Source organism: Squalius cephalus, assembly GCF_949319135.1.
Source record: "Squalius cephalus genome assembly, chromosome: 2".
Lineage (NCBI taxonomy): Eukaryota > Metazoa > Chordata > Actinopteri > Cypriniformes > Leuciscidae > Squalius > Squalius cephalus.
Genome location: NC_137123.1, coordinates 22,671,425 through 22,691,519, shown reverse-complemented (window position 1 = coordinate 22,691,519; position 20,095 = coordinate 22,671,425). Strand labels below are relative to the sequence as shown.

The window sequence follows — 20,095 nt, the reverse complement described above, 5'->3', positions numbered from 1 at the left end:
TCATGGCAAACATGTTTATTAAATTAAAACATAAGTATCGTAATAAATAAAACATAAATACAATATAAATAATATTTCATAATTATTGTTCAAATGTGTTTATTATTCCACACCAGCATTGATTAAATGTGATATGAAAAAGATGAATGAATGGTGAACTGATTTAAGATCAGTATGAATCTCTAAGATTCCAACATATGTATCAATCTGTGCAGAGATCGTGGGAGTGTTATTGTAAGATGGAATGTAAAAGTAATTACACACAATTGAAAATATTGGCACACATGGGATATTTAAAAGAAAATTACATCACATAAGAGACAGAAATCACTATTACCATAGGCGAAATGATGAGAAAGCTTTGTTAAACGCAACTTTTCTACTCACTCACACAAACAGACACGCATACAAAATGTGCTGAAGAAAAACTTCTTGATTTGTAAAAGGAACTGATCATTTTTTAATCAGTGTTCTTTCAGTTTCTTCCTGAAGTTTAATTGGCCACTGGAAAGTAAACGCACTAGCCACTGTGAATCCAGACATGCGTTTAAATTGTTGCACTTGTTTGGAATCATCTGTAGGAATATACTTCAATGGTCACTTCAGAGTCCTCTGAGACTTGCTTTGGCAGAGATACACAGCAAAGATAAAAAAAGTACTTAGAGAAACACTGCTGTACCCTTATATGGCCAAAGAGATGACACTTATTAAAACACTTTGCATGTTAAGATTTAGTAAGCTAACTCATGTTCAATTGACACGTTCTAAAAGTGTGCTAAATGTTTTAATAGATAAGGCCCGTTGAGTAAGCTTCAGTGGCAGTGCAATCCCCCTTCTAACTATATTAAACGGCTCAAATGTGTCTAACAGAGGTTGCAGTAGAGGACGGAGGACAAGACACGATTATCACAAGCAATCTCGCTCACTAATATCAGCATAGTGAGCAACTGGAGAACACTTTTTCTAATTTTTCAAAGGTTGTGCGACAAGAGATGACGACAAGTTCCACAAAGGGTTAAAAGGAGCATAAAGACAAAACCTCCACAGCGATGAGATCTTCTGAGCATGCACAGCTGAATTATTACAAGATGAATCTATGTCTCCTCTCACATCCTTACTATACTGCTCGTTTTTTTTCTTCTTCTTCACAGGTTGCTTTCTTGTGTGTCATGGCCAGAGGAGTTGATGGGATGTAGACCTCCGTTATCGTTGAGCCTCTTGGCACGGTACGTCTCGTATTGGATGTTATGAGTGACCTCCTTCAGGTCCTGGAGGTGAGACCTGAATATATGAAAACATAGTGTCGAGTGTTTTTGGAAATAATTCATAAAGATTGAAAACAAGGGGGTTTTTTTGTGTTTTTTTTTGTTAACATTAAGAGAGCAATAAACCTTTGATATTATGTGTGTGTATATATATATATATATATATATATATATACACTCACCTGAAGGATTATTAGGAACACCTGTTCAATTTCTCGTTAATGCAATTATCTAATCAACCAATCACATGGCAGTTGCTTCAATGCATTTAGGGGTGTGGTCCTGGTCAAGACAATCTCCTGAACTCCAAACTGAATGTCAGAATGGGAAAGAAAGGTGATTTAAGCAATTTTGAGCGTGGCATGGTTGTTGGTGCCAGACGGGCCGGTCTGAGTATTTCACAATCTGCTCAGTTACTGGGATTTTCACGCACAACCATTTCTAGGGTTTACAAAGAATGGTGTGAAAAGGGAAAAACATCCAGTATGCGGCAGTCCTGTGGGCGAAAATGCCTTGTTGATGCTAGAGGTCAGAGGAGAATGGGCCGGCTGATTCAAGCTGATAGAAGAGCAACTTTGACTGAAATAACCACTTGTTACAACCGAGGTATGCAGCAAAGCATTTGTGAAGCCACAACACGCACAACCTAGAGGCGGATGGGCTACAACAGCAGAAGACCCCACCGGGTACCACTCATCTCCACTACAAATAGGAAAAAGAGGCTACAATTTGCACGAGCTCACCAAAATTGGACAGTTGAAGATTGGAAAAATGTTGCCTGGTCTGATGAGTCTCGATTTCTGTTGAGACATTCAGATGGTAGAGTCAGAATTTGGCGTAAACAGAATGAGAACATGGATCCATCATGCCTTGTTACCACTGTGCAGGCTGGTGGTGGTGGTGTAATGGTGTGGGGAATGTTTTCTTGGCACACTTTAGGCCCCTTAGTGCCAATTGGGCATCGTTTAAATGCCACGGCCTACCTGAGCATTGTTTCTGACCATGTCCATCCCTTTATGACCACCATGTACCCATCCTCTGATGGCTACTTCCAGCAGGATAATGCACTATGTCACAAAGCTCGAATCATTTCAAATTGGTTTCTTGAACATGACAATGAGTTCACGGTACTAAAATGGCCCCCACAGTCACCAGATCTCAACCCAATAGAGCATCTTTGGGATGTGGTGGAACGGGAGCTTCGTGCCCTGGATGTGCATCCCACAAATCTCCATCAACTGCAAGATGCTATCCTATCAATATGGGCCAACATTTCTAAAGAATGCTTTCAGCACCTTGTTGAATCAATGCCACGTAGAATTAAGGCAGTTCTGAAGGCGAAAGGGGGTCAAACACAGTATTAGTATGGTGTTCCTAATAATCCTTTAGGTGAGTGTGTATATATATATATATATATATATATATATATATATATATATATATATCTCAATAAATGACTGACTGAATAAATTATATACAGTTTATACACTACTGTTCAAAATTTGGGGAACAGTATGATTTGTAATAGTTTTTGGAAGTCATCTCTTATGCTCACCAAGGCTGCATTTATTTGATCAAAATTAATTTTAAAAATATATTGAAAATGTATTCCTGTGATGTCAAAGCTGAATTTTCAGCATCATTACTCCAGTCTTTAGTCACATGATCCTTCAGAAATCATTCTAATTTGATGCTCAAGAAACATTTCTTATTATTATCAATGTTGAATACAATGTTAATATTTTTGTGGAAACTGTGAAACTTTTTTTTTTTCAGGATTTTTTTTAATAGAAAATTTTAATTTTAATTTTTTTAGTAGAAAGTTCAGAATAACAGCATTTATTTGAAATAGAAATCTCCTGTAACATTATTAATGTCTTTACTGTCACTTTTGATCAATTTAATGTATCCTTCCTTGCTGAATATTAATATATATAAAAAAATAAAAATAAAAAATAAAAACACGTACTGACCCCAAACTTTTGAACAGTAGTAAATACAATAAACTATTAAGATCACTATAACAAATAAAGTTGCATACATCACCTAATCATGAAATCACGAAGTAAGGAGAATTCGCAGTGGTTTGGGTTTTCAACTACAGGGACGGGGGAAAAAAAAAATTGTTTGGTCAGAAACATGCACCAACACAACAATATACTGTACACAAGTACAAATACACAAGGTTTACTATAAAATAGGTAATTCTTTTATGCAGTACCTCAAAAAGTTTAATTGAAATGTGATTATTAGGAAATGTATGTTGTCCTGCCCTAAATAAGATGCCTTAAGTACATACTAACAGTGGAAAGCAGCACTAAGAACAGATGAATGTTTTTGCAACTTTTTGAATTTTAATTCATTATAAAATGTCAAAAGGTGACAAATAGCACATAGGGACATGGTAAAATGTGTCTGGTAGAAAAAAGCGATATATTTATATATAATATATATATATATATTTGTATTATTTTGTGCAAGTATATAAACCCTAAAACGTAATCCTCTTGGAAGCATTTTCGGTCCATGTTTTGAGTGAAACATAAGCTGATTTTCTACTGGGACTAAAATATATAGAAAATTACCCAAACATTGTAGGTGATGGTGATGTGTAAAACAGCGGTGATGTGCAAACTTCGTTCACACGTAGTTGGGTTCAGTAGGGTCACATTGGAAATCTGTTATTCAAAGTCTAATTTTAAACCCGAAAACAAACAAACTTGTAGGATTTTGGCAAATTTAAAATAAAATTTTATGGAAAATTCCTTCAGAAATATTTAAAGCCCCCCTGTGGTGGGAGCTTTTTATGTTGTTTATATGTCTATGTAGTGTTTGTAATATGCTTTAAGACAAACCATGTGCAAATTCATAAGTCAACACCATTGCTGAGTATTTTCTCCTTAAACCTGAAGTAAACCAAGACAGTCTCAAAAATTTCTTTGAAATCGCTGGTGTTTCTGACGTCACAAACTACCTTGTAACCAATCAGGTCAACGTGTGATCGTCAAGGAGTGGATCTCTGAGCTGGTGTGAGTGAGTGGAGGCGGGGCTAATTTGCATATTCATAGAACCGCGTATACTAAATGAGGCAAGAGTGTAGAGTTACATTCAAGCTATTTTAAGGCATGAAGTTTTTTTGTTTTTTTTACAAGGAAAGCACATTTAAATGTGTCATTTTGGTGATTAAAGATGAGTTTTAAGGGATAAAATTATTGACTACAGGGGGACTTTAAGGTTCTGCACTATTTTTATTTTACTAATCAAATAAGAAAGTTTTTAATTGATCAATTAATGTTTGATCATCAAATTTCAACTGTAAAACGTGTAAATCATTCAATTAAGCCATAACAAACTTTTAAAATAGGGTTATGTGTATTTATATGAGGGGGGCGGGGGTGTATGGCACAGTGATTAAATAACTTAAAAATGGCACTTCATTACAAAAAGGTTGCCGATCCCAGATCTAATCGAACAGAAATAAATATTCTTTGCATAGTGACACTAACAGACCATTTTTTATCTTAGAAATCTGCGTTAAAATGAAAAATAACACAGCAAACACTTCTGCCCACTCACCCTCCACCACTCCCCAGGCTGTCTTCCTCCCTAAAACTCGTTTCCCATTGACCTGGTACTCTTTATCACTTCCTACCACGGCAAAGGGCATCGTCTCCTGTAATGCACAGATTTAATGGGACAAACATAATGTGAAAACAAATCGACCAACAGATGAGAGCGTCCAAAGATGAAAGAAGAGATAAAAAAATAAGTAAAGAAAAAGAACAGCATGTGAGATCTTACCCTGATCTTATCATTATCGCTCTTATCCATGTCTTCATCAAACTCTTTCTGAGGATAACACTCGATCCCACACACTTCCAGCTCCTTCCTCACCTGCAAGGGATTATGGTGAACTCTAGTTAATCGGTGTAACTGACTTGATAATGAATCACCCTGTGAATCCGTCTTTCGTTCTCACCTTTTGTTTAAACTCAATTTTCTCTTCAAGAGTGAGCGTGTCCGATTTGGCAATGACAGGAATGATGTTGACCACACGACTCAGATGTTTCATGAACTCAATATCCAACTGCCGAAGCCTGAGAAGGGGAAATAAGGGGAAGATATATGATTAATAGACTGATATAATCTGATTTTATAACCGGGACACTGGTCTGCCTAAGGTTTATGGTTTGACTGCTGTTGCTCAGTCAAGCATTCAGAACCTTACTGGCTGAATGAGGAGCACTCATGCATGTGGTCTTAAAATCAACACAGCGGCTTGTTTTAATTACCAAACCTGCAACGGCAAGCATTTTTCAATTATTGACAAATAATAAAAAGAATTCTGAGAGATGTGAATACTCTGAAGAAGCACACAGAAATCCAGATGTCTTATTGCCGTCTCCTAGAGACCAGTTTAGTCAATTACAGTTTGAATGTCAGCAATACGTGAGCTGATTCAGTATGTGCTTAGCTTATGAAGCAGACGTGCACTTAATTGTATTGAATGAGCACTTGTAATGTACTTCAAATCTTAAAAACATATTTGTAAAACTGTACTTGCAGATGAATTAAATAAAGGCCATTTAAGTGTACTTAAAGGAGAACTTGGTAACTTTTTTAACTTAATAAAACTGTCTAGAATTCATTTGGATGGTTAAACAACCTGTTCTGGTGATATTGGTGACTTTCCCCGCTCCCCCCAGCGTTCCCAGGCGGAAAACCAACCTTGCAACTTGAGGACTACCGTCCCGGCAAGATAGAAATTGGAAGTCTCGTGAGAAGCGAGAACGAGCGCGAAACACGAATTGCTTTACGGCAATTCAACATAAACACACACGCATGTATTACCAGATTACCCACCTCGGTAGACATAGCTCCACACGATACAGTTGGCTTGCTCCGATCAAAACAAACGCACATGAGCAGCGGTAGAGAGGGGGAGGAGGCCGCTGCAAGTGAGTTTTTTACGACCGTGTTGTGAAATATACGCCCCCCCACAGCTGTAGGGGGAGCTCGTGAGGAAAACATGCGACAACAAAAGGAAAAATCAGCGAAGAAGTGACTAGAGTTCGCTAGAGTTGCCGAGTTCTCCTTTAAAGAGAGTACACATTCATGGCTATATTTCTTAACACTTATGTACACTTTTAAAAAATTGCACTATAATGTCAAAATAAAATGACATTTTAAATGCTCTTCATGCTTTAAAGCAAACTTACTTTGATATGTTGACTGGCATACTATAAAGCACAATGTACTTGATTATAATTTGAATTGTAGCATGTTCAATATTGCATTTAAAGTTAATATTTTAACCCCCGGTTTCACAGACAAAACTTAGTTAGTCCCAGACTAAAATGCATTTGATATGAATGTAAACTATAATGTAATTTCATTTAATTGCAAATAACATTCAATTAAGTGTCTAAAAACATTACATTGAGTTTGAACTTAAGTATTATTTTTAAGTATATTATTTCTGTAATAAGGTATCTTTTTAAAAAGTATGCTTAAGTGTACACACTATGTGAGCTGTTTTACATGGTAGCTATGTGAGCTAAAGTAAAATATGTAAACTCACGAGTGTCCAGTTGGGGATATGAAGTACAAGCAGCAGTGCACTCGGGTATCAGGGATGCGTTTCTTGCGAGCAATGTTGACTTCTTCCTTTAAAAACTTCTCATATTGTTCATTGATGTATTTGGATATTGGCTCCCAGCTAAGAACAAAAAGGAACAAATCAACAGTGTGGCATGTGGAGAGTTGTGTTAGAGTACATGAAACTTGGAAACGAAATGGAAGCACATGGAAAAATGGACTTTCTTTTTGAAAGGCACTAAAACAACAGTGTTAAAGTTTTAGGTATGCTTTGTTTATTCATGAATGAAATGTTTTTCATTGTCATGACAGTCAGCAGCAGGAGATTCAACCCCCAACAAAGCAGCGTTTTGTCTGAGGCATTTGAATGACAGAAAAATACTGTGTTGCTTTACTGAGACCCTTGGATGTGATTACTGGGGACGAGCTGCCAAACCAGACTCACATTTGGCATCTCTACCAACAATATGATTCTTGTCTCTGGAAATTAAGTGCAAATCTGGAGGTCAAAACACTGACCCTCACACTTTGGACATGTTTTTGATGCCAGTTAGTAGCGCCTGACACGAATGCGTGTCCTCAGTTTCTCCGATGCAGTGATGGCATTTTGGATCAATTGCGAAAACTAAATTGATTGAAAATAACTATGAGTCCTCTGGATTTAACAGAAATCACACAGCACTCACCAATTATCATTGTTGATTTGGTCCCCAAAGCCTGGTGTATCAACGACTGTTAACTTCATCTTCACCCCTCCTTCCTCAATCACTGCAAAATCAACATTTATCAGAGCTACAAATGCAGCATGTTAGATTACAGTGATTGTTTCAGTTTATAATATGGGATCAGACAGGATACAGTAGTGATGTTACATTTTACACTGAAGCTTCAAAGCGCGTATCGAGTATGCAGCGCAATTCTCATGAAGCTCCGTGTCCGAGCACGTATTGTTTTCAGAAAAACACGTGATTAACGAAAAACGAAGCCTCACTTTCTGTCCAGTCACGTGAATGCTTCACTTTGCGTGTCGGAACGTTTGAACCCAGACCACTACAGGTTTTTGGAAGTTTAAGTCCATTTACTAAATTTTTTTTGTAATATATATATATATATTAGGGCTGTGAAACGATTAATCGCGATTAATCAAGTCCAAAATAAATGTTTGTATTTACGTAATATATGTGTGTGTATGGAGTATAATTATTTTCTATATATAAATACACACACATGCATATTTAAGAAAAATTTGTTATTTATATATAAAATATTTATATATAATATAAATTATATATAATATAAATATATATACACAGTATATACATGCAAATATTTCTTAAATATATACATGCATGTGTGTGTATTTATATATAGAAAATAATTATACACCGTACACACACATATATTATGTAAAAACAAACTTTTATTTTGGATGCGATTAATCGCGATTAATCGTTTGACAGCCCTAATATATATATATATATATATATATATATATATATATATATATATGTATATATATATATAAGCCTATGTTATATAAATACAGCCTATGTTACATGATCATATATTCTGACACATAAACAGCATAGAAACCATAAAATAATTAGACCAACATTTTCTTGCATCAAGCAACTCTGTTGGTATTTTTATTTCTGTATAGTATTAATATAATTGTTACATTTATTTTATTGCCACATTTTAATATGTGAATTATATTATCAGAAAACGGAACATTTAGCGTTGTCAGGCTTTTATTTGTGCTTAATGGATAAAACAACTGCGCTGTGCACTCAGCTGTTCATAAACATGGCTGCTATAAATTTGACCTGCCACAAGATGGTGCTGTTTTCAGCACTCTTGATGCTTCGAATCTTTTCCTGAAACATTCAAGGGAAAGCCTCAGTGCTTCATGAGGCTTCATACTCTCGACGCTCGACTCTCGACTCTCGACTCAAGAGGTAACATTAAACAACAATCCAGCACAGGACTGAAAACACAGCTAGAATAAATAGGGAGCAAACAAGGCAGGTAACGAGGGAGGACAGGTGGGGCAAATGAACCAATAATCAGGTAACAAGATGGGCAGGGTTAGACAATCGACAGGAGAGCACATGGCACAAGGAAACACATGACAATTCATGTGCTCACACCAAACGTGACAAACACATGAGCACATGGCCAGCAAACACAATCACCAGCCACGTGCTCCAACAAAACAAGACATGAACACGCAGCTAATGAGAACACTTATAAACCACGTGTACACCTAAAATATGACAACAAGAAAGCAGCAGCCAGTGATAAACACAAGGCACAGACAAGACAAAACAGGAGTGTCAGGGCTCTGTCACAAAAACAAGAAATAGACAAGACAGAAGTGACAGAACCCTGACATACATACAGTGGTTCAATGTCACAAGATAACCTCCATTATTTTGACCATAAAATGAAAGTCAATGGGGTCCAATATTGTGCATTATATGGACAAAACCCCCCAAAAAAGGATAGTTCACCCAAAAATTTAAATTCTGTCATCATTTACTCACTCTCATGTCATTCCAATCCTATAAGACTTTGGTTAATCTTCGAAACACAAATATCTGAGAGGATTTGAGAGGTTTCTCTCTGAGAGGTTTCTCTCCCTCCATTGAAAGTCCAGGTAACCAAAACTTAGGCTACGTTTACACCGTCAGTTTTTGGGGTTGACAACCGCATTTACTTACAGGTGTGAGTCTCGAAATGTCCAATTCACACAGCAACTTACAGTAGCGTCTTAAATACTGTCTGTATGAACGTGCAACATTAGTCAAGCCCATATTTTCTTACCAGTATCTAAAGCGACAGTGACCAAAGTAATATGAAAGATGGCGACGTCCATAAAACTGAAAGGTCATATCACTTGACACGACAAGAGTCCAATCGAGCCACGAGTTCATATGTCAAATCTTCATTAACTGATAGCAGCTTTTACATCTGGGTGGAGAGCGGAGCATTTGGGTCGCACGTACAACACAAAACTGACGTGAGCAGCTCCGGTGGAGAACAGTGACTGGATCTAGAACTGTACTTTTAGCTCAGACATGTTCATCCAGACACAATGTAATGGTGATTTAAAATATTTGCACCTGATCTCTAATGACTTCCATTTAACACAACCTACAGAAAAATATCACTCAGGGGTCTACACAAGGTTAAAACATGAAATATATTAAATACCTAACCTGTTAGTGCATTTTTCTGAACACCATTTGGATGCATATGGTATCATTTAGTTTGCCAGCTGTTCACCTACCTAAGCGGATTCACCATCAGCTGGCCTCCTGACTTACCCTGGGCACAACACATGCCAGTCTACACACTTTACTCACAAGCACCATACACACTATAGGTCACCACTGTGCTCCAGTTCCTGGTGTATTGATTACATGAGCAGACACTAACTGAGTCTTTCTTAATTAGCCCATGATGTCTATTTCTGTCTGGTAAAAGGTCCTATAGCACTACAGTGGCTAAAAGCCAAAGGCCCCTCAAGGCAAGTCATTTAATTCGGCGGCCATCTTTGAAACGCCTCTCGTGCAGCTATTTCAGTCATGCAAACACAGCTCCTATCTCTCTGAATGGGGAAACATCAAATTCTCCATAGCTGTTCACCAAACATATGATTCAATTTCCTCTTTTAAATCACCAGTGAAATCTGACAACAACCGTCACATACATTTTGTTTCTAAATGCTCAAATCATGACAAAAAAAGCATGTTTCAGGCTGGACCAGCCATTGCACATGTGCAGTCATAATCTCAGGACACTGACTGTTTCTAGAGCAAACTGAGCATCTAAAGGCAGATGCAGTGGCGCAATGATTTTACCAATTGGTGAGTGATTAGCTCTTTTCTTTAGAAGGTGGGCTTTATTCCACCATATTGCATGATGCACTTTCGCACTTTCTCCCATTCATAGTAATATGAGTGCACTGTCTTTGTATTTCTAAAGTTTTTGCTAAAAATTGACTGACTGAGACACTGTTACATAAGTCATGATCAATGTTCTCTTACCATGCGAGACAGATTTAATCTCAACGGTCTTTGGAATCTTGTCATCACGACTCCAGCTTGCGCTCCTCCTGCTCACCTGTGACTTAAAGAGAGTATTCACTAAAGTGGACTTCCCAAGACCACTCTGACCTGGAGAGAGAAAGCGAGGAGGAATGGTAAGAAACAACAGTCAATCGGGAAAAACTATAAAAACAGACACTTAATCACTCTCCCACCCACCAACCACCATAATGTTGAAGTCAAAGCCTGTCTTCATGGTCTTCTTCCGCATCTGCTCGATGATGGTGTCTATACCGATGTATCCAAGCAATGCAGATCCTCGACCTGACCCTTGACCTTCACCCCCTGTTCCTTGGGGTGAAGGCAAAAAGGGAGCGCCAGAAGGTGGTGCCACATGAGAGGGCTTAGCTGGGACGACAGGTTTAGGTCTCACTTCAGGGGGCACAATTTCTGACATGTCTGTGTGAAAGAATGAACATTCAATACATTTAATCAGGCTAGGTGTTATTACACTATAAATCCTACACTGTGCCGCCCTTAACCCTAGCAAACTGTGCATAGTTTTGTCATGTGATCAGCGCTGCACATGGGAAAATTGATAAGCATTTTTAATGGTAAAAACACTTTTTTTTTTTTTGCATGTGAAAGTACATTTTCATACATAGCAAGTACAATTAATTTTGTGTCAAATCATGTATATCCACAAAAAAAAAAACATATCAGACATGTTGGTGAATTGCCAATTTATTCAACAATGCAAATTTTTTGGCTAAAGATTTATCAAATTATTAAGATGTAAAGGAGACATTAAGCTTTGCATCCAAATGTAGGCTACTATTACAAACCCTACCACAAAATATGTAGCCTAACTATCTTCAAATATCCTGAACAGTAAACCTTTAAATGCAATTAAGCAAAATATGACCTAAAATAGTTTTGTTTATATTAATATTATAATTGCAATTATTTATTTGAAATGAATTCAAATAATTTTATTTGAAATGTAAGCGGTATATAAAATATTCTGAATACTACATTTTTAAATGTAAAAAATATGCAGCAAAATACAACTTAAAATAATTTTGTTTATATGAATATTAGTTATAGGCTGGTATAGTGGTAAGTGGTATAACTACATTCAAATATTCAAAAAATAAGACGTATTATAGTGTGGTTCACATTAATATCTATATTAATGTAATCATATTCAAAAGCTGTATATCTGACTATGGCCCAATGTTATGCTATTTTCAAATTACACTGTACAGCAGAAATCTTGAAATATTAGTTTTAAGTCATATTTCTTATTCCCTGGCCTAACGTAAAAAGTGGCACAGCTTACCCCACTCTTCCCCACACTGTTTTGCATGAACAATATGTAGTTACTCAGAAACAACAGGATTAATGGGGAAAAACAACAAAAATTAGACAACAGTACATAATTTGGCTCAGAAAGACAAACACCTGTGTGTGTTATTTTTTAGTGCTCCTATTTCCCAGCCTAGTCCACTTTAAATGCTCCACTGAGTTGTCGGCCTATATTAACACCATATGCCACAGAAATAAGCAACAAATAATGAATTATTACAGAAGCACTCAACAAATCTCTTTATCGGATTAATCACCCACGGCTCGACCTTTCCCACGCACTAAGACGCTCCATAAACACAACAAGAGATTTCCTTCAAGCGACTCTGCATGATGTGCGTCTTTCATGGATAATGATATTAATATTACTCGGGTTTTAAACGTTACTAGCTGTTTATAAATTACGGGGAAGCCAAACATCAGCATGTTCATGGGTTCATGCACACATAATCTCCCGAATTGTTCGTGTATTTACCTCAAAAGAATTCGAGTGATAACGAGTAATTAAAGGGAAACACTCTTCCCACTTACCAATCCGTTTTTGTAGCGATCGCAGGATGTATTTTATTCTCGTCCTTTTTTCTGCCTTTCTCCGCTGTTTTACTGTCTATTAAAGTAGGCTATAAGTAGGCTAAGGCAGCAGTTGAACAGGCGTTAGGGAATGATCATGTGTTCAGGTTCACCTCTCTTCCTCTTTCTTTCACTCTGCCTCTCGCCTTTCTATTCGCAGCTCGATGCACCTCATTCCTTCCTCCACCCTTTTTTTTTTTTTCGTTACCAAGGAAACTAACGGGAGACTGGGGGATGCAGCGCGCATGCTCAGTGCGCGGGTCGACCTGAAATTAGGGATTCGGGTCGTTGGGTGATAGCCTATGATATTTGTGCGGTAGGCTACTCTGATTATTTAACTCTTAGCCGTTTGTCTGTGTTTGTTTTGGCTTGTTTTGTACAGATATTTGTATAGGCCACTTTACTAAGCAGAATAATTATGCTTTTACTGTGATTGTAATGATTAATTACAAGATCGGTGACTAGTGTAAAACAACGCGACAGAATGTTGAGTACAACAGGACTCTTTAAGGAAAACGTGTTTTTTCCCGGTTCCAAAATATATGATTATGGAGTTTATGGAGCAAAATAATTCATAAACAAACAATAGCCTTATTATCAACTAATAACTATCCCGTTCTGCTGACGTCATCAAGTCCTCTTATTTTTCAACTTTCTTCTCCATTTTATATTAAATACTTATTAAATATTCAGAAATACATAATTTTATGCAAATAAAATCTTTCATTTTAACCTAAACTCACAATACCACATAACGGTACAAAACAAAAATTTAAATTTAAATTCGCACTTCTTATGTCTTCAAAACTATAGGCCTATACTCACATTTTACGGCTTTGTATTCCGGTGCCTGCCTGTCTCATGTGCTCTGTTCACATGTGGAGTGTTTGTGGCGTATGCAGTGGCCACTGAAGTGCCGTTGAGCGTCAGTGTGGCTTTTACCTCAAAACAGGGTTATCTCAATTTGTTTAGACAGGCCTGTGCTTGATGATAAGGCGGAGTCCCTGGAGCATTTACCCTTTGGACAGTGACATCACAGTCTAATCACATGATCCCAAAGAGCAGTCACACACAGGGCCTAAAACTTTTTGCCACACCTGCCAATGGTGCCTTAAGAAAATTTACTGGTCATAAATATTTTTTTACCAGGCATGAAACATAGATTAATCCTTATTAATGTTACAAAAGTTATTTAGTCAAGAGCAATGAGTGACTGTTCTGTCTTTTGTTGTTTTATTAACATAAAAACACAGTTAAGCTAATGCATGGATCCAATATACTGTTACACATGTGTGTGTTTTTTTTAATGAAATATTTACATTCAGTTAAGACACAAGGATACTTGCCAAGACAGGCATTGTGACATAATATTGTTTAAATATATGTCTGTTCAAGCACAAGAAGATGTGAAAGAGAGCTCAATTTCACGCACTGTCTGATGTGAGATGCAGATTTCTGTGCGCACGCTTCGGATGTTTTCGCACAGAAAACTTACCACATAGCATGCGAGTAATGAATTGAGTTCCCTTTCGCATCTTCTTAAGCTTGAATTTTTAAATTGACGAGGCTTAAACTTTCGTGACGATTCAACACTGCCCCGTCAACTGTCCCGAGCATCGTTCACGTTTGTTCATGTTCTCACAATTTTGCATTGTTTCATAAAACTGGTACCAGCTGATTGACACCATTTCATATACTCGGCAACACTTGCATTTGGCGCTTGGCGAGTGTTAATTTTAAGCCCTAGTCACACATACGCTGGTTGTCATCACTGTCCCACTTTCAGTTTTAATTACAATTAGAGTGTTCATAAATAGTTGCAGGCCAGTATCAGATTAGATTAATGTTTTTCTGACAAATATGCAAGTGGTGCTTGCTCATATTGCCAGGTCAGTGCTATTCAGTGTTCTGAGTGAGTTTTAGCATGTTGCTATGCGATTGCCAAGGTATTCTCAGTGATTTTTAGCACATATGCTGTTGCTAAAGTGTTCTGAGTGATTTTTAACACTTGCTATGCAATTTCTAAGGTGTTCTACTAAGTGATTTTCTGATGCAGTTGCTACAGTGTTCTGGATGGTTGGTTGTTTTTCTTAGCCACATCATTTGAGATATCAATATGAAGTATTATATTGTGCACCTAAGTAAAATATTTAGGCTTAGGGAGTTTCAAACCCCTAACCCTATAGGCATGAGAAGTACTAACTGTGATTCTCACCCAAACATGCTCTCAATTAATGACTAGTTTAAGTCTTCCTACCTGACACATGATATTCTACATGCTTAGATTGTTTATATACAAAATTTATATGAGGCTGCTATGTATATATTTGTGTCCTTACATTCAATCCTACTAATGTAATTCCAGCAATTTGTCTTTGCACTTACCTGTAGACACGCATTCTTCAGGACAGGACCGTACATCAGCTCCACTCCTCATGTCTGCGACTACAGATGGCTGTAATGGTGGGGGGTCTTCTTGCTCTCTTAACCACGGGTGGTTTATTTCTCTAAATCTGTCACAATCTGTAGTATGAAGTGTGTGTTTGGCCTCTTGTCGTTGGTCTAGAGTGAATGGACACTGCGGCAAGCAACCAGCTGCATCACGTTTCTTGCCATCAAATTTAGTTGGACAACTAGTATCACACTTTTTGTATAACCTTATACCCCTGTATTTTCTTCCGAATCTGTAATCTTCATGCAAGGTCGCTTCGCTTGAAGAGGATTTAGAAGATTCTGAATCTGAAAGGTTGCGTCTATTTTGGGATGCATTTCTGACATCCCTCCCTGTGTTCGCTGTTTGGTTTGAGGAAGATCTTCTCCATGCCTGAGGAGTTTTGAAGTATGTCGGTCTACTGTCAGGTGTTCTTTTGATCATAGGTCTACAGATTCTGCTCAGCTGACCGCATTCGGTGAATGATCTGGGACTCTTCAAAGGGAACTGGAAGCTGCTCATTCGGCCGCACTGATCTGATGCATTATTGTTATGGGATGTGATGACGGAAGTGCCTGTCTCGGAAGCTGCGGACTGAGGCCTGATCTTTGGTTTAGACTCTTGGTTGTCATTGGCATTGGTTTGATTGTGTTGGGAGGAGTTAATCATCATATTACTTCCATTAGAACCATCATTGGTGGTGTTACAGTCCTCTGAAGCTCGGTTTTGCCTTGTCGATGAGCTTGATGAAACCAGTTCACTGTATTCCTTTGGAGAACTTCCATTTTTCAGTTCTTGAAAAATAGCCTTTTGGCTTGTGGTAGCTTTAGGTGATGAGGCTGGTTTTATAGGTGTTGATTTTTTGTAGAGTTGTGGGTGGTTTTGAGGTTTCTGACACATCATGGTAGGTCTTCTTATCTGCGTGGCTGCCCCTGAAATTATCTTTGAATGAACGGGCTGTTGTAACTTTTCTGAAACGGCAGGATGTCCATCGCTCTGAATTTTTGGGTTGTTCTCTTCACTGCTTCCCTTTATCTTCTCCAGATTAGACACGTGGGCAGTAGAGTTTATAATCCTCCCTGTTTTAATCAATCCAAGCCGGATTCGAACTAAAGTAGGGTCCTGGGATTGCCTCTTCTTTTGATACCCTGCTAAATTTTGTGGTCTGCTTTCCATTTTTTCAACATGTCTGAGGTTTTTAGGGCTCATGCTTACCAACGTTGGAGGCTTGGTAACTTCCCTGAAGCAGACGTTCGAAGTTTGTTTTAGTTTATCTTGCCTTTGAGGTCTGAGTGAATCTTGTTGTAGGCCAGTTTGCTTTTTTTGACCCCTCGTGTTGGTTATGGGGATTGATCTGACGCTTCTCTCAGTGGATGAGATGGGTGACAATCGAGATATTTTGCTGTCTACTGGCCATGTTTTACCATGTATATCAGCAGAATGTAATGGTTTGTCTTTGTCTGTTGGTAGCTCTCTAATTGTAGTCTCTATTTGAGAAATGGTCTTGACTGACTTCAGTTGTGATGAATTCAGGGATGTATCCACTGTATTGATGATGCTTTAGAACAAAGAACAATAGAAGATGGATGAGTAGTATTAGGTTTGATCAACAAAATGAAGTAACCTTTTACCAAACGTTTCAACAGGGTAAAATACTGTAAAATTAAAGACATTAGCAAATATGTAATATTTGGAAATTAAGGTCCTTGCACTCTAAGTCCGAAATTATCGGATGCGTTTTTTCGTTTTCGTCATTTGGTGGCTCTGAATTGTCAAAACACCTCTCAAAATGCTTGCTACGGATGCGAAAAAAGCAGAAATTTGAACCCGATCCCAAAATTTTTATGACGGGCGAAAGTTTCGGAGACAGTGTGCAAACATGATTGATATAACATAAGGTTGTATTTATTTTGTAACATGCAAAGATTTTGGACGAGAATTTCAGACTCGGTGTGCAAGGACCTTGACACATGATAATGTAGTATGTTGAGACAGGGGTTCTCACACTGGGGTCCAGACTCCAGGGACCCCCAACGGTGTTGCAAGAGGGTTCTAGGGGATCCATAGGAAAATGTGAGATTTTTATTAGTATAATGTATTTTATTGGTAATGTATTTTTGTAAAAGTTAACTCTAAAACTGCTTTGTAATGATATTTAGTGATATTGTAATGCTATGCAAATAAATATTAATGTAACTGAAAATATTTCTCATTAGGTTTTTATAGGCCTATATATCAAATATAGTGGGGAGAAAAATAAAACACTCAAATTAATACTAAGTAAATATTTTCCAGATAATATTTTAATAGTTTGCTGTGGTACAGTAACAATAAAATGCTATTCAAATACATTTTAATTTAACTGATAAAGATGGGAGAAAATACACTTAATACAAATTAAATATTTTCTAGACCCTATTTTTAATTTAATTTGTATAGAATAACAATATAATAGCCAAATATTTAATATGGCAAACAGAAATGATTTAGTATCACATTGTTTTTCACAGTGAGTCTTAAAGTCCCCTTGTAGTCAATACTTTTATCCCTTAAAAAAAATACCTTATGCTTTAAAATAGCTTGAATGTAACTCCCTTGCCTCGTTTACGCGGTTCTATGAATATGCAAATTAGCTCCGCCCCCTCTCACTCACAAGCTCAGAGATCCACTCGTTGACGATCACATGTTGACGGGATAGTTTGTGACGTCAGAAACAACAACGATTTCAAACCGCGCTTTTGATGCTTTGGTTCACAGTTTTAAAGGGGCATTCCACCCATTTGAACATTGTTTTTTATTTAAAGTGGGTCATATATGTAGTCGAAATGTAAAATAAATTTTGAATTTGGTGCCTTCGTGACCGAGGAAAGACAAAAAAATAACTTCAGGACGCATTTGTATGAAAGACAACAACTCCCACAATGCACCACATTGCACAGCTCCGCAAGCCACTCCCACTAATCCAGAAAGCGCATATCTGCCTATAAGAGAAATTACTCTTCCGTCTACAAGGCTAGCTACCACCAGAGCTTGAAATTCATTTCACATTCACACAAAATGTCTAGTTAGTTGGCGAACTCATTAGTGCATTACTCCTCGTTTGTATTTCTTTCGAAAAGGTGAATTATTGCATGGTACCTGGATGTTCAGTCAGAACATATGCGGTGCGAAACTAGGATAGTTCTCAACACAAACGTCCGTGTCCTCGTCTGATTCAGAGATTTCGTCCAGGAGAAATTGTCATCGTTGAAATGCTTTGCCGCAGACGGACTCTATCTCTGTGTTCGTAGTTGCATCTTACAGTCTATGAGTTGCATAGTGAGATCACCGGCGCCACCAGTCCGCCCTAACTCGAGCCAGTCCGGGCTCCTCGTCCGCGGCAGGCAGGTCTTCTGCCTCGGCTGCTCTTCGCTATAATGCGGCTTGTAAAGGTAGCCACAAACACCTGATTCAAGCATCAGACTTCCGAAATCCTCTTCTTCTATATCATATTGAGCACTCTCCTCATCTGTCTCCACAGCACCTGTTAGCTTAGCTTCAAACAAGATGGAGGATATTGCTTTCAGTTTCAGAGAGTAAAGTCCCACCCACTGATCTGTAATAGGTCTGTAGCGTGAGCGGGTCCCGCCCCCTGGGAAAGATGAGGAACTAGTGCTTGTAGTCTCAACAGAAATCCCCCCCCCCCCCCCCTTACACTTCCTCCTACAATGACGCAAAATGACGATTTTTGCGTCATTGTAGGAGGAAGTGTAAAAGGTAAATAACGGATTTCTCCCGTCTCAGGGGAAAATGAGAGAGTGTTGCACGACCATTCAATAGTATGACTGGGTTTCTAACAATGCAAAGCTTAATGCAAATGGGTGGAGTGTCCCTTTAAGGAGAATATACTCAGCAATGGTGTTGACATGAATTAAAACATGGTTTGTCTTAAAGCATTTTTAAAACACCACATAGACATATAAACAACATTAAAAACTTGATTTTCACCACAGGGGGACTTTAATATTTTAGGAAGGGGTTAATAAGGAGAGGAACTGCACATTTGGGGGTCCTTAGCATCAAAAACATTTGTATTGAGATAAACATACCTGGTTGGAGAACTGTCAATCCGGTTCTCTTGTTCCAAGCTTTGGCCTGTCTGACTGAAGGAGGAAATGTGGATGGGCTTCTTTAAGACGACAGAGGGGGAAAGAGGCACAGGACAGGGGGACACTCTAGTGGGTGAAGTAGATGGGTCACATGTGGGACAAGGAGACAGACGAACAGGAGAGTAAGATGAAATAAAGTGAGACGATGGACTGAGACGAGAAGGAGTGGATAAAGGTGAGAGACGGGAGGGAGAGGAGGTTGAGGTAACTGAACATATAGAGAGACTGGAAGGGGAAGGAGAAATAGGGCCAAGACTTGGAGAGAGTCTTGCTGAGGACAGAGAGGATGTGTTGAAGGAAGATCCTGTAGGTAATGTGTTTCCAGTCGGGTCTTGCTCACATGGGTTCATTGCAGAAAGACACAGCCTATACAATTTCAAGAAAAAGTTTATGTAACACAAAATATGTATTAAGTTGTTCAATTATATGTAACTGTAACTAAAAAGAACCATGACTAGAAAATAGGACTAGAAAAAATATACTTTTTTCCATTGAATATACAGAAAATTGTTGCATATGGCATATAGTGAGTACATCACATTCTAAAAGTGATATGCAATATTACCGACCTGTGATCCTGAGGTCTGTTTGCTGGACGAGAGAAGCGAGAGTATGAAGGGGGAAGAGTGCGTCAGGAAATGGTGGGTACTAGACTTACATTCC

At 38.0% G+C, this 20,095-nt stretch overlaps 1 protein-coding gene across 3 annotated transcripts; it reads right to left on the bottom strand.

Moving 5' to 3' along the window:
• On the bottom strand, positions 1–20,095 carry septin3 (septin 3). Of its 3 annotated transcripts, XM_079864681.1 has the most exons (12): positions 20,002–20,095; positions 19,373–19,798; positions 15,239–16,842; positions 11,135–11,374; positions 10,916–11,044; positions 7,550–7,631; positions 6,847–6,984; positions 5,245–5,362; positions 5,067–5,159; positions 4,842–4,938; positions 3,312–3,363; positions 1–1,281 (listed from the first exon to the last, which is right to left on the bottom strand). In XM_079864681.1, the coding sequence occupies exons 2-12, from the start codon at positions 19,780–19,782 to the stop codon at positions 1,146–1,148; spliced, it is 3,099 nt and encodes a 1,032-aa protein (XP_079720807.1). In that variant the 5' UTR covers positions 19,783–19,798; positions 20,002–20,095; the 3' UTR covers positions 1–1,145. The 3 variants fall into 3 exon arrangements, with proteins under 3 accessions (XP_079720807.1, XP_079720809.1, XP_079720808.1); XM_079864683.1 differs by lacking the exons at positions 15,239–16,842; positions 19,373–19,798; positions 20,002–20,095 and adding an exon at positions 13,679–13,814; XM_079864682.1 differs by lacking the exons at positions 15,239–16,842; positions 19,373–19,798; positions 20,002–20,095 and adding an exon at positions 12,815–13,057.